Source organism: Ammospiza caudacuta, chromosome 7 (assembly GCF_027887145.1).
Source record: "Ammospiza caudacuta isolate bAmmCau1 chromosome 7, bAmmCau1.pri, whole genome shotgun sequence".
NCBI classification, from domain to species: Eukaryota; Metazoa; Chordata; class Aves; order Passeriformes; family Passerellidae; genus Ammospiza; species Ammospiza caudacuta.
In genome coordinates this window covers 38,010,154-38,029,824 of record NC_080599.1, presented here as the reverse complement: position 1 = coordinate 38,029,824, position 19,671 = coordinate 38,010,154, and the positions used below count along the sequence as shown (strand labels likewise).

The 19,671-nt window shown below is 44.8% G+C and overlaps 1 protein-coding gene across 4 annotated transcripts in view; it reads right to left on the bottom strand.

Moving 5' to 3' along the window:
* The window catches only part of PTPRF (protein tyrosine phosphatase receptor type F), a 374,412-nt gene that overhangs the window by 79,793 nt on the left and 274,948 nt on the right, over positions 1-19,671 (bottom strand). For all 4 annotated transcript variants that reach the window (XM_058808942.1, XM_058808943.1, XM_058808944.1 and 1 more), the window contains exon 7: positions 10,481-10,591. In XM_058808942.1, the coding sequence (XP_058664925.1) occupies positions 10,481-10,591 (111 nt within the window). The remainder of the gene's footprint in view (positions 1-10,480; positions 10,592-19,671) is intronic.

The following is a 19,671-nucleotide window of genomic DNA, read 5'->3' as shown; positions in this document are numbered from 1 at the left end:
ATGGGATCAAACTCAGTGTACTGAAACAGCTGCTATGACAATTTGTTAAAACTTGTTCCAGTGATGATCATAAAACAATTCATCCAGCTGCCTGATAGTTTGTGTGAGACAAGCCAGGGTCTCTTCCCCATGCCACCTGGGGAGTGATGTGAGCATCCCCTACCTTCAGTGGGTGTGGAAGCACAGACCCCCACAGAACCTGTTCAGGGAAGGAATCATGTCTGGAAACTAAACCCACATTTCTGCCAGAAACACCAGCTTTTCTCAGCATGAAATCATGAGTGCCTTGAGCTAGGTCTGGAGCTGGATTTAATTTAAAGGCTGGATTTGCCTTTCACTAGTGTCCTTTATTCACCTCTGGCTCTCTGAGAGCAGCAGGACAGAGCAGAGCAAAGCACCAGTCAGTTTTGCTGAGTGGCTACAATTCCTGTGCCTGTCACCATGGGCCTCTCTGAGCCACCTTTGGTGTGGCTGGGGCCACTGCCAGAGCTCCCAGTGCTCCTGCCTGCAGAGGCAGACCCAGCCCCAGAGAAGGAAGGAGAGGCAGACCTGCTTGTGCAAAGGGCTCTTGTCTGAGCACGGACAGAGCATGGAAAATGGGCTACCCCCATGCAGGGACTGCTGAGGAGCAGGGAAGTTGCCTTAGCACAAGGGATCTGGATCTCAGCCAGCTGCCCCTGCTGCCTTGTGGCAAGGGAGGGCATCATGCTGGGTTCTCCTCCAGCTGAGATCAAAGTAAGCTTTTTGCCTCTAGAGAAAGCTAAAACTTTTAAAGCTTCAGGAGGAATTAAGGAACCCACACTCTCCAGCAGCTTGTGAAGGACTGATCATTCTGATCTCTGCTTCCAAAGACTGTTCTTGTTCTCCAGCCAGAAAGCAGCAGCAGTTTAGAGGATTTACACTTGCACCTAGCACAACTAAAGGGTTAGAAAAGGACCCCACAGAGAGCAGCATGCACTTGTTCCTACCCTGCCTTTGACAAAACTGCCCTGGCTGGTATTTGCATGCAAAATATATTCTGTGCACTTTAAATCTCAAGCAACAAAGGCATGCAAGCAAAGTATCAATGCCATCACCAGTCACAGCAAACAGTAAGCAGATTCCACCAGGCACACTGTGGCTGTGCCTGGAAAGGAGCCAGTCTGCAGGGCCCCCTCCCCTTTTGGGAATGGCTCTCCTCTCCCTACTGGAAAAGTCCCATCTGACGTGGCGTACTGTAGATGGATAAGAAGTGAAAAGGACCAACCTTCTCGCTGATCTGAGAGATGAAAGTTTGTTTTGTTTGATGGCAGAGTGCGATGAAGATGAGGAGGGAATAAAAAAAGACAAGGAAAAACACAGAGAGTAAAAACAGGCCAAGCTTCATCTGTCCGCACACCACTGAAACGACAAGACAAGACTACAGAGGTCAGCCATGACTTCCCACCACGCACACACCACTCCACGGCAGGGACAGGAGAGGCCACACTCACACTGCTCTGCCCAGAGCAGGGCTGGCCCCTGTGCCTCCCTGACCCATTCACCACTCCTGGCTGCAGGGCAGAGGGAACAGAACATCCCACACATCCCCACACGGAGGGTGCTTCAGGGATGGCCCTGCTCTGGGCCAGATGCTGGACACACAGACATGTTTACATGTGCAGAACACTCACACACACAGAGCAAAGGACTCCAGCCATCACACATGTGCTCCTATACACTCACTCCAGCTACAGAGATGATGGCAAAGGCACTTTAAACCATTGACCACACACTGAGAAGACCGTATACGTAAATCCGAATTTTATAAAGTATGAAAGAAATGCTCCAAGGGGTGAATCGAAAATCTTCTACCATGAAGAGCTGTTTCCCCTCTCCAAACAAAGAGCTAAATGCAGCAGAGAGGTATTAGGCAAGTGACAGACATGCACAGTCTCAGCTGGGCTCAGTTTTGAGAGCCTTATTGGTACAATGTGCTGCGAGTGAGAGATGGACAAGGAATCAGAAGGACAAAAACACCCAGAGAATTGAGCAGGTCCCAGTTTTTGTTCCTGCGGGAGAGACAGCAGAAGGTTAGTTGCATTTTCCTTATAGACAAAGGAGATCTTATTTCTCTGGCAGGAGTGACCTCACTGCAGCTACAGATCTGTGGCATACCAGCTGTAATCGAACCCTCGCTGAGAGAATACACAAATGGATTTGATAGTTAAAGACTGCTTATGAGTCACATTTTTGATGGGGGAAGGAGAAGGTGGGGGAAGGAGAGAGAATTTGCTTTCCAGCAGAAACACTGCAAATTAGAGAACAGCATGTGGCATTATACAGTGCAACAGTACAGTAAGCCATTTCCAGCAACCAGAGGACAGGATTTTAACCAACACTGACACAGTACAGGCAAGGCAACAAGCTACCAATAACAGCTACCACAGTGGCCTATGGAGTGTAATGGAGCTTGCTGGAAAACAGCAAAACACTTTTTTACATTTTTTCAATTGAACTGATACCAAGGAACTTGAACCAGCCAACTCAGAGCTTAAGTGACCTGTGAGGGCCATATCCAGCAAGGAGCGCCATCAAGACATCTTTAAAACAGTCCTAAGTTTAAAGTCCAGGTTTCCTCCATCCTGCTTGAGGAAAGGGATTTACTTCTTGCTCTACAAAACTTAGCATAAGGCTCATTTGATCCTGTGAGACCCTGTGATGGGAGGGAACCTCTTTATTGCTGCTCCCAAGCTAGCACTTTATTTCCTAATCTAATGGAGCGTATCACATCTGCATGGCTTCAGCAGGCAATGAGGGGCTCTGCCTCCTGCTCAGCTCTTCCCAACAGGGAGGATTTGTTTCCTGCCCTTGCTCAGGAAGGACAGTGCTTCTGGCAAACCAGGTGTGCTTGTGGAAGGCTGCATTTCTGGAAAGCAGCACTAATATTGCAATAGGGCAACACAACAAGTGCTGCCAGCGTGGACCAACCCACTGCACCCACTGGGACTGTGAGACTGAAGGGCAAGAGGCTGGTGAAGGGTGTGAGACTGAGGGATGCTGCTGGAACAGCTATAGGAATACCTATCCTTGCTGCTGAAGCACCAGAGCCAACCCCTCTCCTTGGGAGGGACTGAGAGACCCTGGCCAGACCAAGGGGACTCACTGTGCTGCCACTTGGCCTGCCTGGGGACAAAGTGAGGGGTGCTGCTCCAGCTGGGGGACAGCCAGCAGCTTTGTTTTGAGGAATCTGGCAGGGATCAAACTGCATCAGTGGGCATGGACAGGAGTAGGCTCCAGCAGTGGCTTTCCACAGGTGTTGACACTTCAGATTAGAGCTGGAAAGGTGAGGAGACACGTGTGAAACACATTAATTCAAACAGATAGCTTTCTGGTTTGTCAAACACGAACAAGTTTAGGACCTGCTATTTGTCATTAATTGCTGGATTATCTCTTAATCTCATTTTATATTAGTGGTTTATAAGCAATAAAAACCAGTAGCAGGCTATTTTGGAACAGCTGTAAAGCAACAGGGCAGAAAGTTCTCTCTGCTCTTCCCTTAGTTAAGGCTTAAACAGCTGCTGCTTTATCTGAGATAAACCTGATAAATGGTAAATTGAAAGTTTCATCTCCTTACAGGTTCCATTCACATGATCCCTTATCTCCAGTTCTCTATCCATGTCACTCCTAAGGTAAAAAGCACGTTTTATCAACGGCTTTTCTGCTTTTTTACAGAACAAATGACTGAGCAGTGATGGTAAATAACATCTGCCTCCCCACCATGCAGGGACAGAGGCAGAGGATTTAAGCCTGGGGTTACCCAGAGTATTCCCTGTGCAGAACACCACAGCTCACTAGGCACGCTGCTGCGTCCTCACGAACCTGAGCTGCCTGGCAGCTAAGCTGAACATGCCAGTCTAAGTGCAAGCCAAGTCACAGCAGAGAAGCCATCAGAGGATAGCAAACTCTAGAAGGTAAAAACAGGGCTCCATTTGAGATCCAAGCTGAAACAGCAAAGAAGCAATGAGCAAGGCCGTATCAGACACATGTCTGTAGATCATGAGAGCTGTCAGACAGCTCTCATGATCTACAGGCAAAACTCCTATGCCAACTGAATTTGGCTTTTACTCTGCCACAGATGTGCTTGTCTGTGCAGCAGCAGCAATACTCCAACCACAGCAGCTTATTGCAGAAAGAATGTATTTGGATTTATGGGGGACTCTGCTTTTGAATAGTCTTGGTCATTAGCGACCTGAAACAAGGCAGGGGGCTGTGGCCAGAATATGAATGCACAGGTCTAAGAGCTTAGATCACTAGCTCAAACAAAGGAACACACTTCCAAAGTGGGAAGCTAATACTTCCCTGAAAGCATCAAGAAAGTTCATCATCCCAACTGGTATTGCAATTCTGCTGGGAACTGCCAGAATCTGTCCTGTGTGAAAACCCTCTGGCGCTCTGCAAGGTATTAATATAAAGGCCAACCCCTACACTTTGGAATCCAAAAGACAGAGAGGTTAACAAAAACCCAGAAGGGAATGAACCTGTTCCTGCTTATCTCCAAAAGCACATCTTGTGTCTCAAGGATTCCACATAAATCAAATTTTATCCTTTACAGCTTTTAGTGGTATAGAGGAACAAAAGGACAGATTGTCTTTTTTACGCCAGATTACATGAGAATAAGACAACCTTCCATTATATCCGATGAACAATGCTCTCATGCCACAGTGATGAGTATATTCCATCCCAGGGAGACAGACAGGATGCTCAGGGTGCCCAACCATCCTTTCCCCATTCATAGTGCACACACATGCATGCAAGAATTCAATTATGAGCAGAAAATCTCAGAGCACCAGAGACGTATTTCTTAGTCCTTTGTGCAAGTGGATATGGAAGGGGAGGAAATGGACATTTAGTTGGCACAGATATGCAGGCCTAATTGTTCCACAGATGTCTGTGCAGGTCATATGGGGAGGACGGGGAAAGAGGTTTTCAAGTACATTTCTGTGTTGCATTATTGTACACTGAGCCACCAGTCACTCCCCTTCTATTTCCCACAAAGGTCATTTTACAAATAATAATACTTGAGCCTTGCAACGCACTTAGAACCATCAAAGGGCTTTGCAAGGAACAAAATTGTTAAGCTTATTTGGTTGAGTTCTATAAAGCACATTGGAATCTTTGATGGAATGTGCTAGCTGAAGGACAAAGGACTATTATTTATTAAACCATGATCATTAGAAGTATTACAGCATAGCAGAATGCTCACAGAAACACACTGATGGTGAACACACTTCCTTGCCAGGAGAAAATACGACAAAAATATTCATAGTAATATTTGGGGAGGAGAAAACTTGTCAGAAGCCTCCATGTGCTTCTCTGGCTCTGAAGCTGACAGCACCAGGAGCCATAGTGCTGGTGTCACGTGTGGCACAGTCCTGGCTGTGCTGGCCCCTCACAGCCTTGCACCTGCCACACCACATGGGCCATGGGTCACAGCAGCACGGGCACAGCTCCAGCCTGGAGAAGCACCTGGGGCAGAGGAAATGGAATTAAAAGTAGTGAAATTCCATAAACAGGATGTTTATGGCACTGCTGAAGCCTTCCCTCAGCAGTGTCACTGGTCTCTGCTCACTGCAGCATGGTCAGGACTATGCAGGGCCTCAGGGACATGGTGGCCCTTCAGAGCCGTGGCCTCCTCGGCCATGTGGCAGCTGCTGAGGGCTCTGCTCTGCAGTTCTACCACAGCCTGCCTTTGCTTCTTCTGATGGTCCAGGGCACACATCTGTGCAGAGCAGCAGGCAGGGTCACCCAGTCTGACTCAACTGCTGCTTTGTGTTTCCTGTCATCCAGACATCTCCCTCAGTCTCTCCAGTCTCTGCTTGCCTGTGATCCCTGCCAGGCCCTCAAGCACTGGCAGTGCCCCTCTCCGGTCAAGTACTGTCACTCCCATCAACCCTGAGGAGAGGCAGGCTTAGCAGAGCACACTGCCAGAAGTGTGCATGCAGCTGGGCTGTAAACAAACGTATTCCCTTGTTCTTTAGCCATTTTTCAGACATCTCCAGTTTTGGCTGCTGACTGTTCAACCACTGTCCTCAGCTCTTACTCTTCTCCTGGCAATAGCCTTGAGCTTTGACTGCTGTTGCTATTTTAGCTGCTTTAATATTACATAATCAGAAAATGTTCTTTTTAAAGGCGTCAAGTCTTCTTGCTCCAGGCCCGTGTCAGTCATTCAGAATTATTATTATTTACACAAGGTCCCTGCTGCAGTAAGTATCATACAGCCACAAGTAGCCATTTCAGTGAGCTCCCTCCCTGTCTGAGCCTAAGATACTGCCAAGTTCTTAAGGGTAAAACCCTGCAGAGGCCAGAGAATTGCTGCTAGGGACAGAGTAGCAATCCAAATTCCATTTTGGGTGATGGCTCCTTGGTGAAATTTGGCAAATAAAATTTCAGACTCCAAGCAGGGTCCCTACTGCCAAATGAAATACTAGCCTGGCCTTTCTAAAAGCAGATCAAGAAAGCACAGTTTTTTGCAGTAATACCATTTCTATTTACTGCAGTATGATTTACTAGTTTGCAATTTGGGGACAAAGCAGATAATTCAGTTTTAAATGACCTTTTTTTTTTTTTTAATGTAGCCGTGCAGCTCCTTCTCTACAGTATGTGTAGCACTTTGGGCTAGAGAACTCACTGCACTTGCCCCATTGGGATGTGCCTTGAAGGCCTGAAAAGCAGCACTTAAAAAGAGAAAACTGGGCAGCAGATTTTTCATTTGATGGCAAGTATCCAGCCAGGGCTCCTGTAAGTACTATTCTCATAGCACTGGCATTGCTCACTGCTGTAAGCAGCACTGGGGAACACTTGTAGTGAACTCCACAGTGTATCCTTACATACACTCTTCCTACTCATCTGCTTCATATGTAGACAGGAAAGGGTAGAAAACCCCTTTATACAGGGAAAGAGGAAAATAACAGTGCATCTGTTGTGGGGTGCACCACACGGGCCACCACCTTCACAGGCATTTCGTAGGACAAGACTTGTGGCTGAAAATTCTTCTCTTGGTGCAGATGTCCCTGAAGTTATAGGCAAATGAAAAGTGAAATGTGTTCCTAAAAACTCAATAGTATAGGTGAATCAGTGCAATTACACTATACTCCCAGAGAGCATGACAAAATGATACCACTTTTTTTCCCCATACTACGTCCAATCTGCCTTCTACTCTTAAATCAATTTCTTAAATGTCTTGAATCAACATCTTGGATCTTTTGCTGCTAAATTAAACAGCAAACTCTCTGGATTAGAGGAATCACATCTTCCATATTTCTATTCCCTTCCCTTCTCCCTGCAGCACCATCAAGTCCCAAATCTAATCATTGTTACAATATACTCTGGTAGATGTAACCATGGACCACAAAAGGAGGATTGTTTCTTCATGGTGGCAACGATAACATCCAGACCAGCACTGGCAAATGTGCTTGTGGTTAAGGGCCAGGGTATGAATATGCCACTGTGCTCCCTTCAAAGTCCTTGCTATGGTCCAGATAGCCACCTTGCCCTGGCATCCTCCCTGTTCTTGCTCCTCTGATGGTCTGGATGCTTTGGGCCACCCTCCAGCAGTGGGAGGCAGTCAGCTCCCAGTGCTGATTCCAGCCCCTTCCCAGCTCAGCAGCAGCAGCCAGATAGACCCATCAGTCCAGAAGCAGAAGGCTTATGAGGATTGCTTTCCAGCACACTTAGTAAGATGAAAATAATAGCTCCAAGGAAAATGCATCCATTTTCCTTTACAAATCCCTGGTGTGGAAATGTTTTAACTTTTAATGAAGTCCATCTGTGCAGAAGTGCTGGCTCTAAAGGATTTACAGAGACAAGACACTGGTGTAGCCGGCTACTTCCTCCTCCTGTTTTTCCATTGATATAGAAAGCCCTGAGCAGTGCCCAGATACTCCTTCTCAGCACCCAGTCTCTTCCTTTGTTAGCATGAAAAGTATAAAGATGCTAATGAGCCTGTGCTTTCTAACACAGCCCACTCACAAAGGATTACCTGGGAGGCTAGGAAAGGGGAGAATATGATCAAAAACATAAATCCCCAGAGTTAAGAGACAAACAAACATTTGAACTATTAGAAAAGCAATAGGCTGTAAATGAGAGCAGGCAAAAGCAGTCCCAAGAACTACACAGACTGGAAATTAGTGCTGCTGCTCAGCACTCAGCCATGCTTCCCAGGGAAGTGGATGACTGCTCGGGTATTTACTACAATTAGGTCAATCATTATAAAACCACCAAGCAGTGGCAGTGCAGTCCACAGACTTAATTTTCACTGTAATTTAGCATTAATTAATGTCCCCTCTCGTAAACATGCAGGAACTTTCTAAAGATCCTACTACAAGTCACTGATGTGTCCAATGACATAACTGTAGGACTATTGCAAAAATAAAAAATCAGGGATTTCTATCCTGCAACCCAGACCTGAGAAAGTAAGATATTTCTATTTTTTTCCTTGCATTAAAGAAATAATATACTGTTCTTGGTTTGGGTAACTTTTTGAAGTATTTAGCTAATGTAGTAACAGTAAGACCTATTTTTTTGTAGAACATTTGCTATCAGAAACTGTAAACAAAAATACCATCTAGGACCTAGTATGCACAGGAAACATCATCTGATAATGTCATCATAATTTATGGGGTGTCATGTCTTAAATATACAGAAACACTTCATCAGGATCATGTAAGTTGGAGATTCACATTGTAAAGATTATGTGCAAGAAAAAGGCTTGTTCCAAACACTTATGTGTAAAAAAGTGACAGTTAACAGCAAAACATATGTCAAAGAACATGCTTTTGTTGGTGAACATGAGGATCCTGTCACATGTGCAGAGCACCCAGAGCCCATGCTTAGCCCCAACAAGACAGATGAACCTTGCTGAGCTCAAGCCAAGTGTAAAATCCAGTAAACTCCTCAGTCCTCCGGGATTCATTTGCTAAACAAAGAGCGTTCATTAGTAAGAAACTGTAAAGTTGTTAAGAAGAGGCTTTTCTACCTCTTGAAGCTTTTGTGCCTTTTTCAGCCACATGTCTATAGAAAATAGAACACTGACAATCTGAGCATGTCACAGGAAGCAAAAGCATCCCAAATACTGCAGCGATACAGCTGGATATCCACACAAACCTACGCAAGAACAGCCAGCCTGGTAACTAGAATCCTTGCTCTCAGAGAGCAAAGGGTCAATCTGAGATGAGTTTTAGTACAGCTTGCCTGGAAAATGAAATTGCAAGAATACAGGGAATTTAAAATCATCCATGAATACATTGTGAGAGTGAAATGAGTGATTCCACCACACAGATATAGCTTCATCTTCTGAATATGCTTAATTGGATACTTCAGTCTTCCAAAGACTCTTACAATCCAAATTAGGCTGCAAAATAAAAAAGCAGTCCCCCATAATAAGAAACAAAACAATGCCAGAAGCCACCCCTAGAAGCAAACACACAGCATGAGAAGACTTTATCATTCTCTTGTCCTCTTTACATACTAACCTATGCATATACAGCCTTAAGATTTTCTCTCTTTAAATCAGAGGAAGGAAGAAATGAATATGAGATTTTATTATTAGTCTGTTGATTTACTATATGGAAATAAAATCTGGTTATAACTTCCTAATAAGCACCAGCACAAGAACGTTCCTTCTTTTCTTGGGAAAACCCATAACTACATTTCCCAGGGGCTCCTGACCAATGACTCTGCTTCTACAGAGTTTGATATGAAGCAGCTTTTTTTTATTCTTGCTGAAATTAACAGAGAGTGTACAGGGAATTTAGCACTTGCTTCTCTCCAAGCTAATTCAAACACCTTCAATGTAGAGCAACAAAACTGCCAGGAGACTATCCTAATATAAAACCTAGTTATTTTGGTATGTTGAAAACAGTTTTAAATTGGCAACATAGCATAACCATTAGAAAAATTGCCTTACATGAATTGTGGCTAATTTCCAGCAGGTTCCCAGTGTGAGCCATTAATACCCTGAGGCTCAATCATTGATGCATATAAGATGGATTAGGACAATTCCAAAAAACTGTTCAGTTTTTAAAGGTACACATTCCAAAGCAGAGGCCTAAATATTGGCTCAGTATAACTGAGCACCTCTGGCTGGTCAGAGCATGACCAGTTTTACACTACTCCACCAAAGGTTAAATTATACTGAAACAATTAAGCCATGCCTTGATCCCAATCAAGATAACTATGACACAGAAGTTAAGGAGCTCAAGAGAGAAAGGAATTCCCATTCTGCTCATGTTTCAGTATTTTACATAACACCATATAAAGAGCAAAAACAGATTTGCTTTGTGAGTCAAACACAACGTAGAGCAAAGATATCATTGAACTTGGTGGCTTTTGAACAAAAGACCCCATCACCCAATCCACAGTGTAATCAGGGCAGAAGGCAGGGAACGTTCTCCTGTCACTGAAAACCATGGAGATTTTGGGAAGGAGGAGAATGATCTCCTTGGGTGGAAGCTGCTCTTACCTCGAACATAAAGGTTGGCTGGGGCAGAGTAGCGGGTTCCTGCACTGTTGGTTGCAACACATTCGTATTTGCCTTGGTCTGACTCCTCACTGTTCTCTATTTGCAGAGCTCCTGTACACAAACAAGATGAAACAGACAATTCAGGTTATGGCAAATCTGGTAATCAGACTAACAGCCTCTGAAAAGGAAGGCCATGCCCCACACCTTTAAGGTATCTTCCTGGATAGATATTTCATGATGTTCCCTGGACCCATCAGATACCAGCATGCAGCCAAAGGTACCCAGTCTGCTGTTAGAAACTTGTGAAATTGATTATTGTTATTTTTCTAATGTGCAGGGAACAAATTATTGATTTATTTCTAACCATCCCAACCACTTCTATTTTTTTGCTTCAATGAAGGAAGAAAACATACACTTACACACATATTAATTACAGCTTCATACGGGACTCCTGCCTAATAAAAGGACCTTTAATAAGTCCTTAATCAAAACAGGCAAGCACAAAGCACATTTAACTGTAGCTGTTTCTTATCTGATCCACACAAAGCCTAGCAAACACTCAACAAATTACAACTTTCCTGCAGAAATTGGCAGAGTCCCATCCCTCCCACCTCAGCACTCTTCCTTGGTGATGTCTCAAAAAGACAGCTCTTTTTGAGAAAACACTTTGCCTTTTGTCAACTTTTTTCCAGGTTAGTGCTCTCCGTATTTGTTCAGATTTCATCATATACAATATAACATTATTAGAAAGTTAGTCTGAGACATGAAAGACACCCACCAACACAGCACACCCTCAATGCTGCACGGTGCTCATGTGAAGGTCACCCTCCCTTTGTCCCAGCTGTGCCTGCTCCCCCAGCTTTGGGTCAGGAATAGCTGTTTATCCCAGGCTGCACATTCTCTGGGATATGATCTGATCCCATCCCCAAAGTGCCAAATGCATGAGGGGCTCATGTAAATAATGGCAGTAATTGTCAGGGCACACAGTAGCAATTTACTTGGGGAAGGCCAGTGATGTGGAAGTGAGCCATGGTCTAAGCTGATTTCCTCTCAACCTACTCAGCACATTCCACTGGTGTCCAGCAGCACTCAGCCTGGCAGCCTGGCCTTTCATCCAAATTCATGCCCAGCACAGATGACTGCACAACTGGTCACATCTAAACTCCCTTAACTGGGCTCCATATGCAGACTAAAAGATGGAGATGCAGAGAAAAAAAAAAAGCAGGATGCATATGACGGCAACCTGGCACTGCAGGAGTGCATGGCCTCTGGCCAGACACTGAAGTGGCTGCTGCTCAGCCTGCTTTCCTCCCCAGGCATTGTGGGAATAATTTTTTAAGTGCCTCCAAGTGCTCAGATTCTGCTGGTTAGTATTGCCTGCAAGAAGGGAACTCTGCTCACAAACCATATACCAAACTAAAAAATGTTAACCCCTTTGCTTGTAATGATCTGAACTCATTTCTGCCTGCCACGGTTGAAAATGACCACTGAGAGCTGCACTGAGAATAGCTGGTGAAATTGCCTTCTTCCTTCTTGCTGGTTCAAGCTGCAGAGGTCAAACTCAGTTTTTCTTATCATCAGAACTGAAGAAAAACTAATGTGAATCAACCACTGCCACCTACATTATTTAGAAGGATAAATTGAGACTGTAGCATAAGCCTATATGTCATGGGGAAAAATGAACTTCCCTGGGTTCTGCCATATAATAAAAATGATGTACAGAGCCCTCCCTATTGCTGCATTAGTGCTGGAAATGAGGCTAGACAGAAAAAGCTCGTTTGCAAAAAGTATTTCCACCTACTAACAAAAGGACCTGCCGGCTCGCCTGGCCACAGCCCTCTCTGGACACTTGCAGGCTGAAACCTACAGAACTCTGCTGCTTGATTCAAGGAAAAACAGTGAATTTCTACATCCTGTCTGGGAAAAACATCTTCAAGCAGACAGCAGCCTGATAGGCAGTGGAGCAGGACAAACTTTCCCAGCATTGACAAGATACAGAGAATCAGAGAATCTAGAAATTGAAAAGACCTATTAGGTTACCTTGTGCATCCCTGGGGGCCAGGGCAGGATAGTTCCCTGTTGTAAATGTACTTGTCTTGTGTCCAATTCCATTTTAAATGTGCCAAGTGATAGGTCTTTCACCACTTCCTAAAGGAATTGATGCCACTGCCTGGTTATGCTCTCTGTCAGGAAGATTTTCTCAGAACTCACCATATATTACCCCCCTTTGTAATTTCTGCTCATCATTCCTTGGGCATGCATGTGCTGCAGAGCTCATTCCAAGTGCTTCCATCAAGCTTGTCTGGAAAAAGCTGTCTATTGCAAAATACACCCAAGCTTAATAAAAAACCCAACTGGCTGGGCTGGAAGCAGAGCCAGCTTCAAGTGATAGTAGTGTCTGCCTAGGAAAAAAGTAAGATCCCTAGATAATTCTGCCATAAACATATGACCCTTTTAGCCATTTAATACGTATCACTGGTATTTTTTTACCCTTTATACTCGTGATGACCATGTCTCTTAAATGTCAATCAAACTGTTTTTCATCTTTAGGGACCTCAATAGTGGAAAGAAAAAAGAGTATGAAGAAAATGAGAGGAGTTTCAAAAGAAATGCTGTTATTGCCTGTCAACACGGACCAATTTCTAAAATCATACTATAAACATGCAACGTGTCTGCAACTGCCTACAAACTGCTCAGGGACATTGGGCAAGGGATTCTGGGTTTGTCTGGGTTGGCACAACTATTCAAATTACAGTGTGTCAGGAGGAAGACAAGAACCCAGAGCAGAAGGAAGTTAACACAAACCTTTCATATGAAACAGAAAGAATATAGGTCCTGTAATAAATCATCATTAGACAAACATACAGATCCTGCAGCATAATTGACAGCTAGCAGAAACTGGAAGGATCATGGTAAACTGATTGCAGTCAGCAGGGCTGTAGGGGTTTTCTTGAAGGACAACCTATAACTAAGTGATGGATCCAGGAAAGTGTAGGGTGTCTCAGAGTACAAAGATTTATGAATAAAGTTAAAAAGCTCAGACATTTCTGGAATCAGAAAGCTGGAGACAGACATGCATCTGAGACTTGGGAAAAAACTTCCTAAAAATGCTCTCAGCCCTAGTTCAGTGATCTCAGAGAAAGACAGACATCATCTCTTGGGCTGGGTTCATGTCTAGGCTGGACAGGACACATAGAGTATAGGAAAGTTAAGAGCTGAGCTCTGAGTAGCATGTTTCCCTGAAATTCATGGAAGATGCATCCAAAGACGCTCAAAAGCACAGTGAATTCTTTGCCTTGACAAGTGCAAAGGATCTGATTTCTATTCCTAGCCCTGTCAACATCTCATAATCTTCTGCGCCTCTGCAAACCAGGGCTAGAAAGGCTGATTTACTTTTATTCATTACTTTGGGATTTATGTTGCATAAGCTGCTGAGTGAGGTCTCGTTCACACAGGATGTTACTGCAGACTTCTCACATGGACTCCCCCAGTGCTCCTGTGCCAGGTGCCTTGTTCCCACTCGGGTGGCTGAGTCCTGACAGCAGGGCTTTGGCAGATGCATGAGGACCATCTACCAGGACATGGATACAAGCACACAGAGGAGCAGGGAACAGCTTGTTTGGCAGCTTGGGGGGCTCTGCAGCAGCACATGCACATCAGAGTGAAACCTGTCCCTGCTTAGCACCACTTGACCCCCCACTGCTCCTCAGCAGCAGGGCTCCAGAGGAAGAGGGGAACAATTCCTCACCACACTGCCATGTCACGCCAGCCTTGCTTGTGCCTCAGACCTGCTCCTGATAACACATCTCAGTTTATCAGAGAGCTGACAGCTCCTGAGAAAAACCCCTGGCAGCTCTCCCGTGCTAGGGAGAATGGTGACAAGGCAGAGTTTTCTAGGGCTGAGGGCAGGAGTCAGCCCTGCTGACTGACAAGCATTCCTTACTTTATATTCCTTATTCCTCCTTACTCTGTGCTGGTATCTTCTTGGATGCCTCTCCCTTTCCTCTCCTAGCTTTGCTTTTGCTCTTTAACTTGGGCACAGACAACAGTCCTGTTAGCAGCTTTCCAAGATACTTATCTATTCAAATATACTTGTGCTCAGGCAGAATCATTAGTTGCAGTGACAGTGGTTAAAAGAAGCATTTAAAAAGTGCCCTGCACAGAGCAAGCGTGGGGAAGGCAGATCCTGATAAGGGACAATTTTTGGCAGTGCTGGGTACTGTTGTGCCATGGAGGGCTTGTCACTCTCTTCTCCAGGTGACAACGCAAACGTAAAAGGCTCTGAGCTGCCATACAAATTGATCTCTCTGAAATCCTGCTCTGTAGCTCATTGGGAGCTTGTGCTCTCTTCTTCCAGAGAGCACCACACGGAGCCAAACACCACAGCTCCTGGGGCAATGCTTTTCCTTATCAATTCAGCTTGGAGCTCCATCCCCAGCAGTGGGAACAGCTCTTTTTCTCTACCAAGGCATTCACAGCCTCAGTCCTCTGGGCTCACAAACGGGGCTGACTTTTTGCCCTGGTTATAAAATCAGATGTGGAATTAAATGCTCCTCTAAGCACCCAAGAGTCAGAGAAACCAGGCTGCAGACACAGCACTCATCTAAGGAAAGGACTTGTAATGCAGATGCAATGAACCCAGCTACCTGACCAGGGCCCTTCCTCTCAGCAAAGGGGCAAATTTAACCCACCTGCACACTAGAGCACATGGCTATCCTAAACCCCTCCCTTTTCTCTACCCCAGCTTCCCATCAGCTTCTTTCACAAAAATACTGACTTCTCCTCCAGCAGTATTCTTAGCACCCTCTTCAGCCAGGTTCCCTCTTCAACAAGTGCTCAGGTGCGGGTCTCAATCCCTTTTGCTAAAAATTTCCTCCTAGGGAAGGAGAATTTCTTTAATAAAGTCCAGACAGCTGTGCAGTAGCAATCCCAGACCAAATAAGGACTCATAAATGTGAATATGGTGGACAAAGAAACAATGTAAATCCCTGACAATGGGTGAGTTGGACTCTGACATCCTGGCTGCTGCCCGAGATAACAAACACTTGCTGTGGGAGCTGTGAAAAAACACCAAACCATGTGAGAGTCACTAAAAATGAAAATAAGCATTTCCCACATTCACTATTTTTGGTAATTTATAACAGCAGCATCTCCCAGCTGTTCTAGAGGATTGTACCTAGCCTCCACAAGCTACTGGCACTGCCAAATATGCAAAACAAGGTAACTACAAATGTATTTTCATTGTTAGTGTTCATTATGGTTATTATGCCTGTGAGGATGGGGATTGGCATACAAGGGGCTTGTTCTGGATGGCAGCACTGCTGAGAAATCACTCTTCTGAGCACCAGAGGCAGCTGCTGATAGTACCTGACTGCTGCCAGGAGCTGGACTCAGGCAGAGCGGGAGGAAAGGAGACCCAACATTTTCAGCAGTGTGAGGCCTCCTCTTAGACAGGAGATTTTCAGGATGCTCTGATCCCTCACTAGCAGGTACAGGGAATCTCGGGGGACTCTGCCTCAGAAGCAAAACTACAGCACTGTCAAAAGCACAGTAACACCTCTGTGTGCTTCTAAAGGGACATGAGTCAATCTGAATGTGACAGTAAGAAAAACAGCATTACAGGCATTTCCAGGCACTACCCCACCCAGCCTCCCCCTGACACTTCTCCTGCAAGCAGATCTCATTTTAAAATTGTTTTTCTTTTGCTTTCCTTTGGTGACTGGAAAAGTTCAAGAAACAGGAAGAAAATCCTATAATACACAAAGTACAACCAAATGTACAAACACATCCTCAAAAAGAGACAGCAAAATTCTTTTAGCTTCCTCTAATCTCTTTGGATAGCTTTACGCTCCAGCTCGCAGGATAGCGTTGAAATAAGGGAGCTATATTTAAACCAGTTCACTTGGGACTGGAAAGGTTTAGCTGCAGCTATACACAAGTCGGTGCGGGTGTTTACCTGGCTTCCCAGACAGCTTCTGACACCCAAGTGAGCTGATCTAAAGTTAATTCAGACAGACCTCTGCTACGCTGACGTCTGCAAGGAAGAAATACTCTTATGTATAGGAACCTCTGATATTTCCTGTGGTGACAGAAAAGTAACAAATAAATCTGACTGGAAAGAGATAATGCCTGAGATGATGATGTTTCTTTACCTCCTCACGTGTATCCAATCTAGTGCCTGCTCAGTCCAGCACCCACCAGAAACACAACTGCATTCTCCTCTCTCTTACAGGCCACAGCAGGAAAATGCAGCTAGGTTTCACAAAGGGTTGAGTGAGTTAAATTGCAGAGAAATGCTGGAAATTAACATCTTACATCCTACTTTCAAAATATAAATGGGGCAGAACTTGCTTAAACATGGATTTGCTGATACTATCTGTGGGTCACCTTATGAAGCCAGCTCTTGCCTAATCTGACAGGCATTTGCCAGCTCTATGTCTTTCAGATGAACAAACAGTGATTTCAAGATTAAATTACTCTCAGGGGCAGTCCCAGAGGGGTAAAGAGTGAAGCTACAAATGGAAATTCTGAATTATGGATGGGAGTTCCTCCCATTTAAGGGAAGCCAGAGATGTCTCGGACAGAAAGGACCAAATATGTGTGGGTAAGGTCAAAAGAGTTTATTTAGAGATAAAAATCTCTGTGGTTGGAGGGGTGCATGGTGGACTATCTCAGGTCATCCTCTGTCTAACCACAAGCTGCTCCCTCCAGGTGGGCTTGCCACTGCTCTGACAGAAATGCCTTGGATACCATCCCAAGAACTCCAGACACAAAACTCCTAGCAACACAGTCACAGCAGCAATGAAATCACACCAAAACCACCCCTTCCCCCTGAACATTATTACCAAAAAGGTTCATTTAGAGTAATTAGTTCACCCTTCCTTTCAGACCAAATTAATGGATTCCAAAGCATCAAACTTACCTTAATGAGGAACAAGAGTGCAGCTGGGTATAGAACATGGCAGAACAGTCACTTCTACATGGACACAACCTCACCATCATAAAAGCACTTTGATCTAATCTTTCATTATCTTTAGAAATTCAATGACCTCCATTTTAAATAAAAGGCATCAGGCTGACAGAAATGCTCTAGGAGAAGCCAGAGAGCAGCACGTGGCTTCTGTTTGCTCTCACAGAAATGCCATATTTGACATTCAAACAGGACACATATATTTTAAGTAATGTCAAGAACACTCTTAAAATACCTCATCAGGACTCAAACGGGGGTGGGAAGGGGGTGGGGGTGCGGGAAACTTATGTTTTATGAAATGGATGGTTCTTTTCACAGAGATGCCATCGGTTCCCAAGCAGGACGTATGGAGCATCCATGTGGTTCTGGTGCTGAGTCACTAATGCCATCAGCTAGGACGGGCATGCAGCAAAGCGTGCGGGGAGGCCCTGGCGTGGCTGCACGCTCAGCGCGCTCGGCCGGCAGCTCAGAGCGGATGGCGAGTTAGCGTTCCATCTGTCGCTGCATTTTAGCATTTCCAGTAGAAACAGGAGATGAAGAAATAGTTATAAGGAGTTTGCAACATCACAGCTGTCAATCTCCAGTGTTCCAAAGGGAGGAATGACAGATACGTAAGCCCATTCATATAAAAATAAGGTTTTCTTCCCTGACCTAGATTTGCTACAAACACAACTTAATGCAAATACGTATCAAACACCAATTCACATTTACTCTAAGATCACTTAACAGGAGCTGAAAACATTAACCCCCAGCAACAGAACCAGTTCCAAGAGTAAGATTATTAACTTCCAGCAGTGATTCAGGGAAAAGGGCGAGGAAAAGGGAGAAGGGGGAAAACCAAACGAACCAGGTTGTGTTGATTTATAGGTAGCAGTCATTCTGTCAAGAAATCCAGAGGTCAATCAAGAGGGGTAACCAAAATCACAAGAGAATTCAGAAGGGCCTTAGCACATAACGCTGATTAACACGCTAAAGTTAATCTAAAGAGACAGCTTTGAGTGTTTAGGCTAGAAAAAACAACAGTCCAATTGGAAAGTCATTACTGCTGCACACAGGCTGTGAAAACTACTACAGGGACTATGCACCAGACTGGGCTGGGCTGTCAAACCAGGGCTGGGTTTAATTAATGAGGGCTTAAACAGCCAGACATGTTTCTGATTTATCTATTTAAAATAAACCTTAATGATGCAAAACGACATCAGAATGTCCAGCTCAGAAAGGGGAGTCTGGGTCAGTGGTTCTCCACTATGCCATCACATTAGAGGGTGAGTGCATGAGGAACACAAACGTGCCTCTTAACCCAGAGCCACATTTGCTCAACCTTTCAAGAATTTTTCTCTTTCCATTTATAGTTTCATGACCATCAGCAGCAGCACAGATGAATTTGACTATTCTCTTGTGAAAATGTTACCTCCATACACTTACACCAAAGCAATCCATCTAAAACCCCCCGAGACACAAGACCTCAGAAGGTCACAACTGTGTGGCAAGTACAGAGACTTTCAGGAGCTGCAATAGATGTCAACTCTCCTGTGGTGGGGGCCTGGGAACATCTCCCAAACTTTTGCAAACTTTCCACTGAATAACCCCCTTTCAACAGTGCAAAATTGCAATGGATGAGTCTACAAGAAATCACGCTGAAACCCAACTGAAATAAACACACTAGTGGGAGAGTGCAGATGAGCGAGAGCACTGGCAGAGTTAGGGCTGAGAGTAAAAGCTGGAGATGAGAAACACCGGAGGAGAAGGGACAAGGCAGACAGGAGATGGAGTGACGTGACAACTGGAGGCACATTTCAGCATTCTTACCTCTGATCGGTGTACCACCTGGTGAGGTAATTTGAATGCAAATAAGATTAGAGAGAAGCATTAGTACAAAGAGGAAAGGAAGAAAATTATAACTAAAAAGCAGAAAGTTTTTTTAAAGCTAGAATTTGTATTAGCGCGATAGGAATAAACAAAAAGAAACAAAGAAACTGATGTGCAATAAAAGTCAGAGTGACACTCTCAGGAGGTTAGTAAAGCTTGTTGCTTTCAGGAGTGCAGCATCCAGCCCTGCATCTTGCCATTAAAACCCCCACCCTCACGAACTGGGGCCAAACTGAGCTGCCAAGGTGGCACTGCTGGCTGGCCTCACCACTTGCATTCACCCACACCAGTGTTCAAGCAGTTGAGATGGAGGACACTTTGGGGAGATGGTGCAGTCCCCTTCATTCCTCAT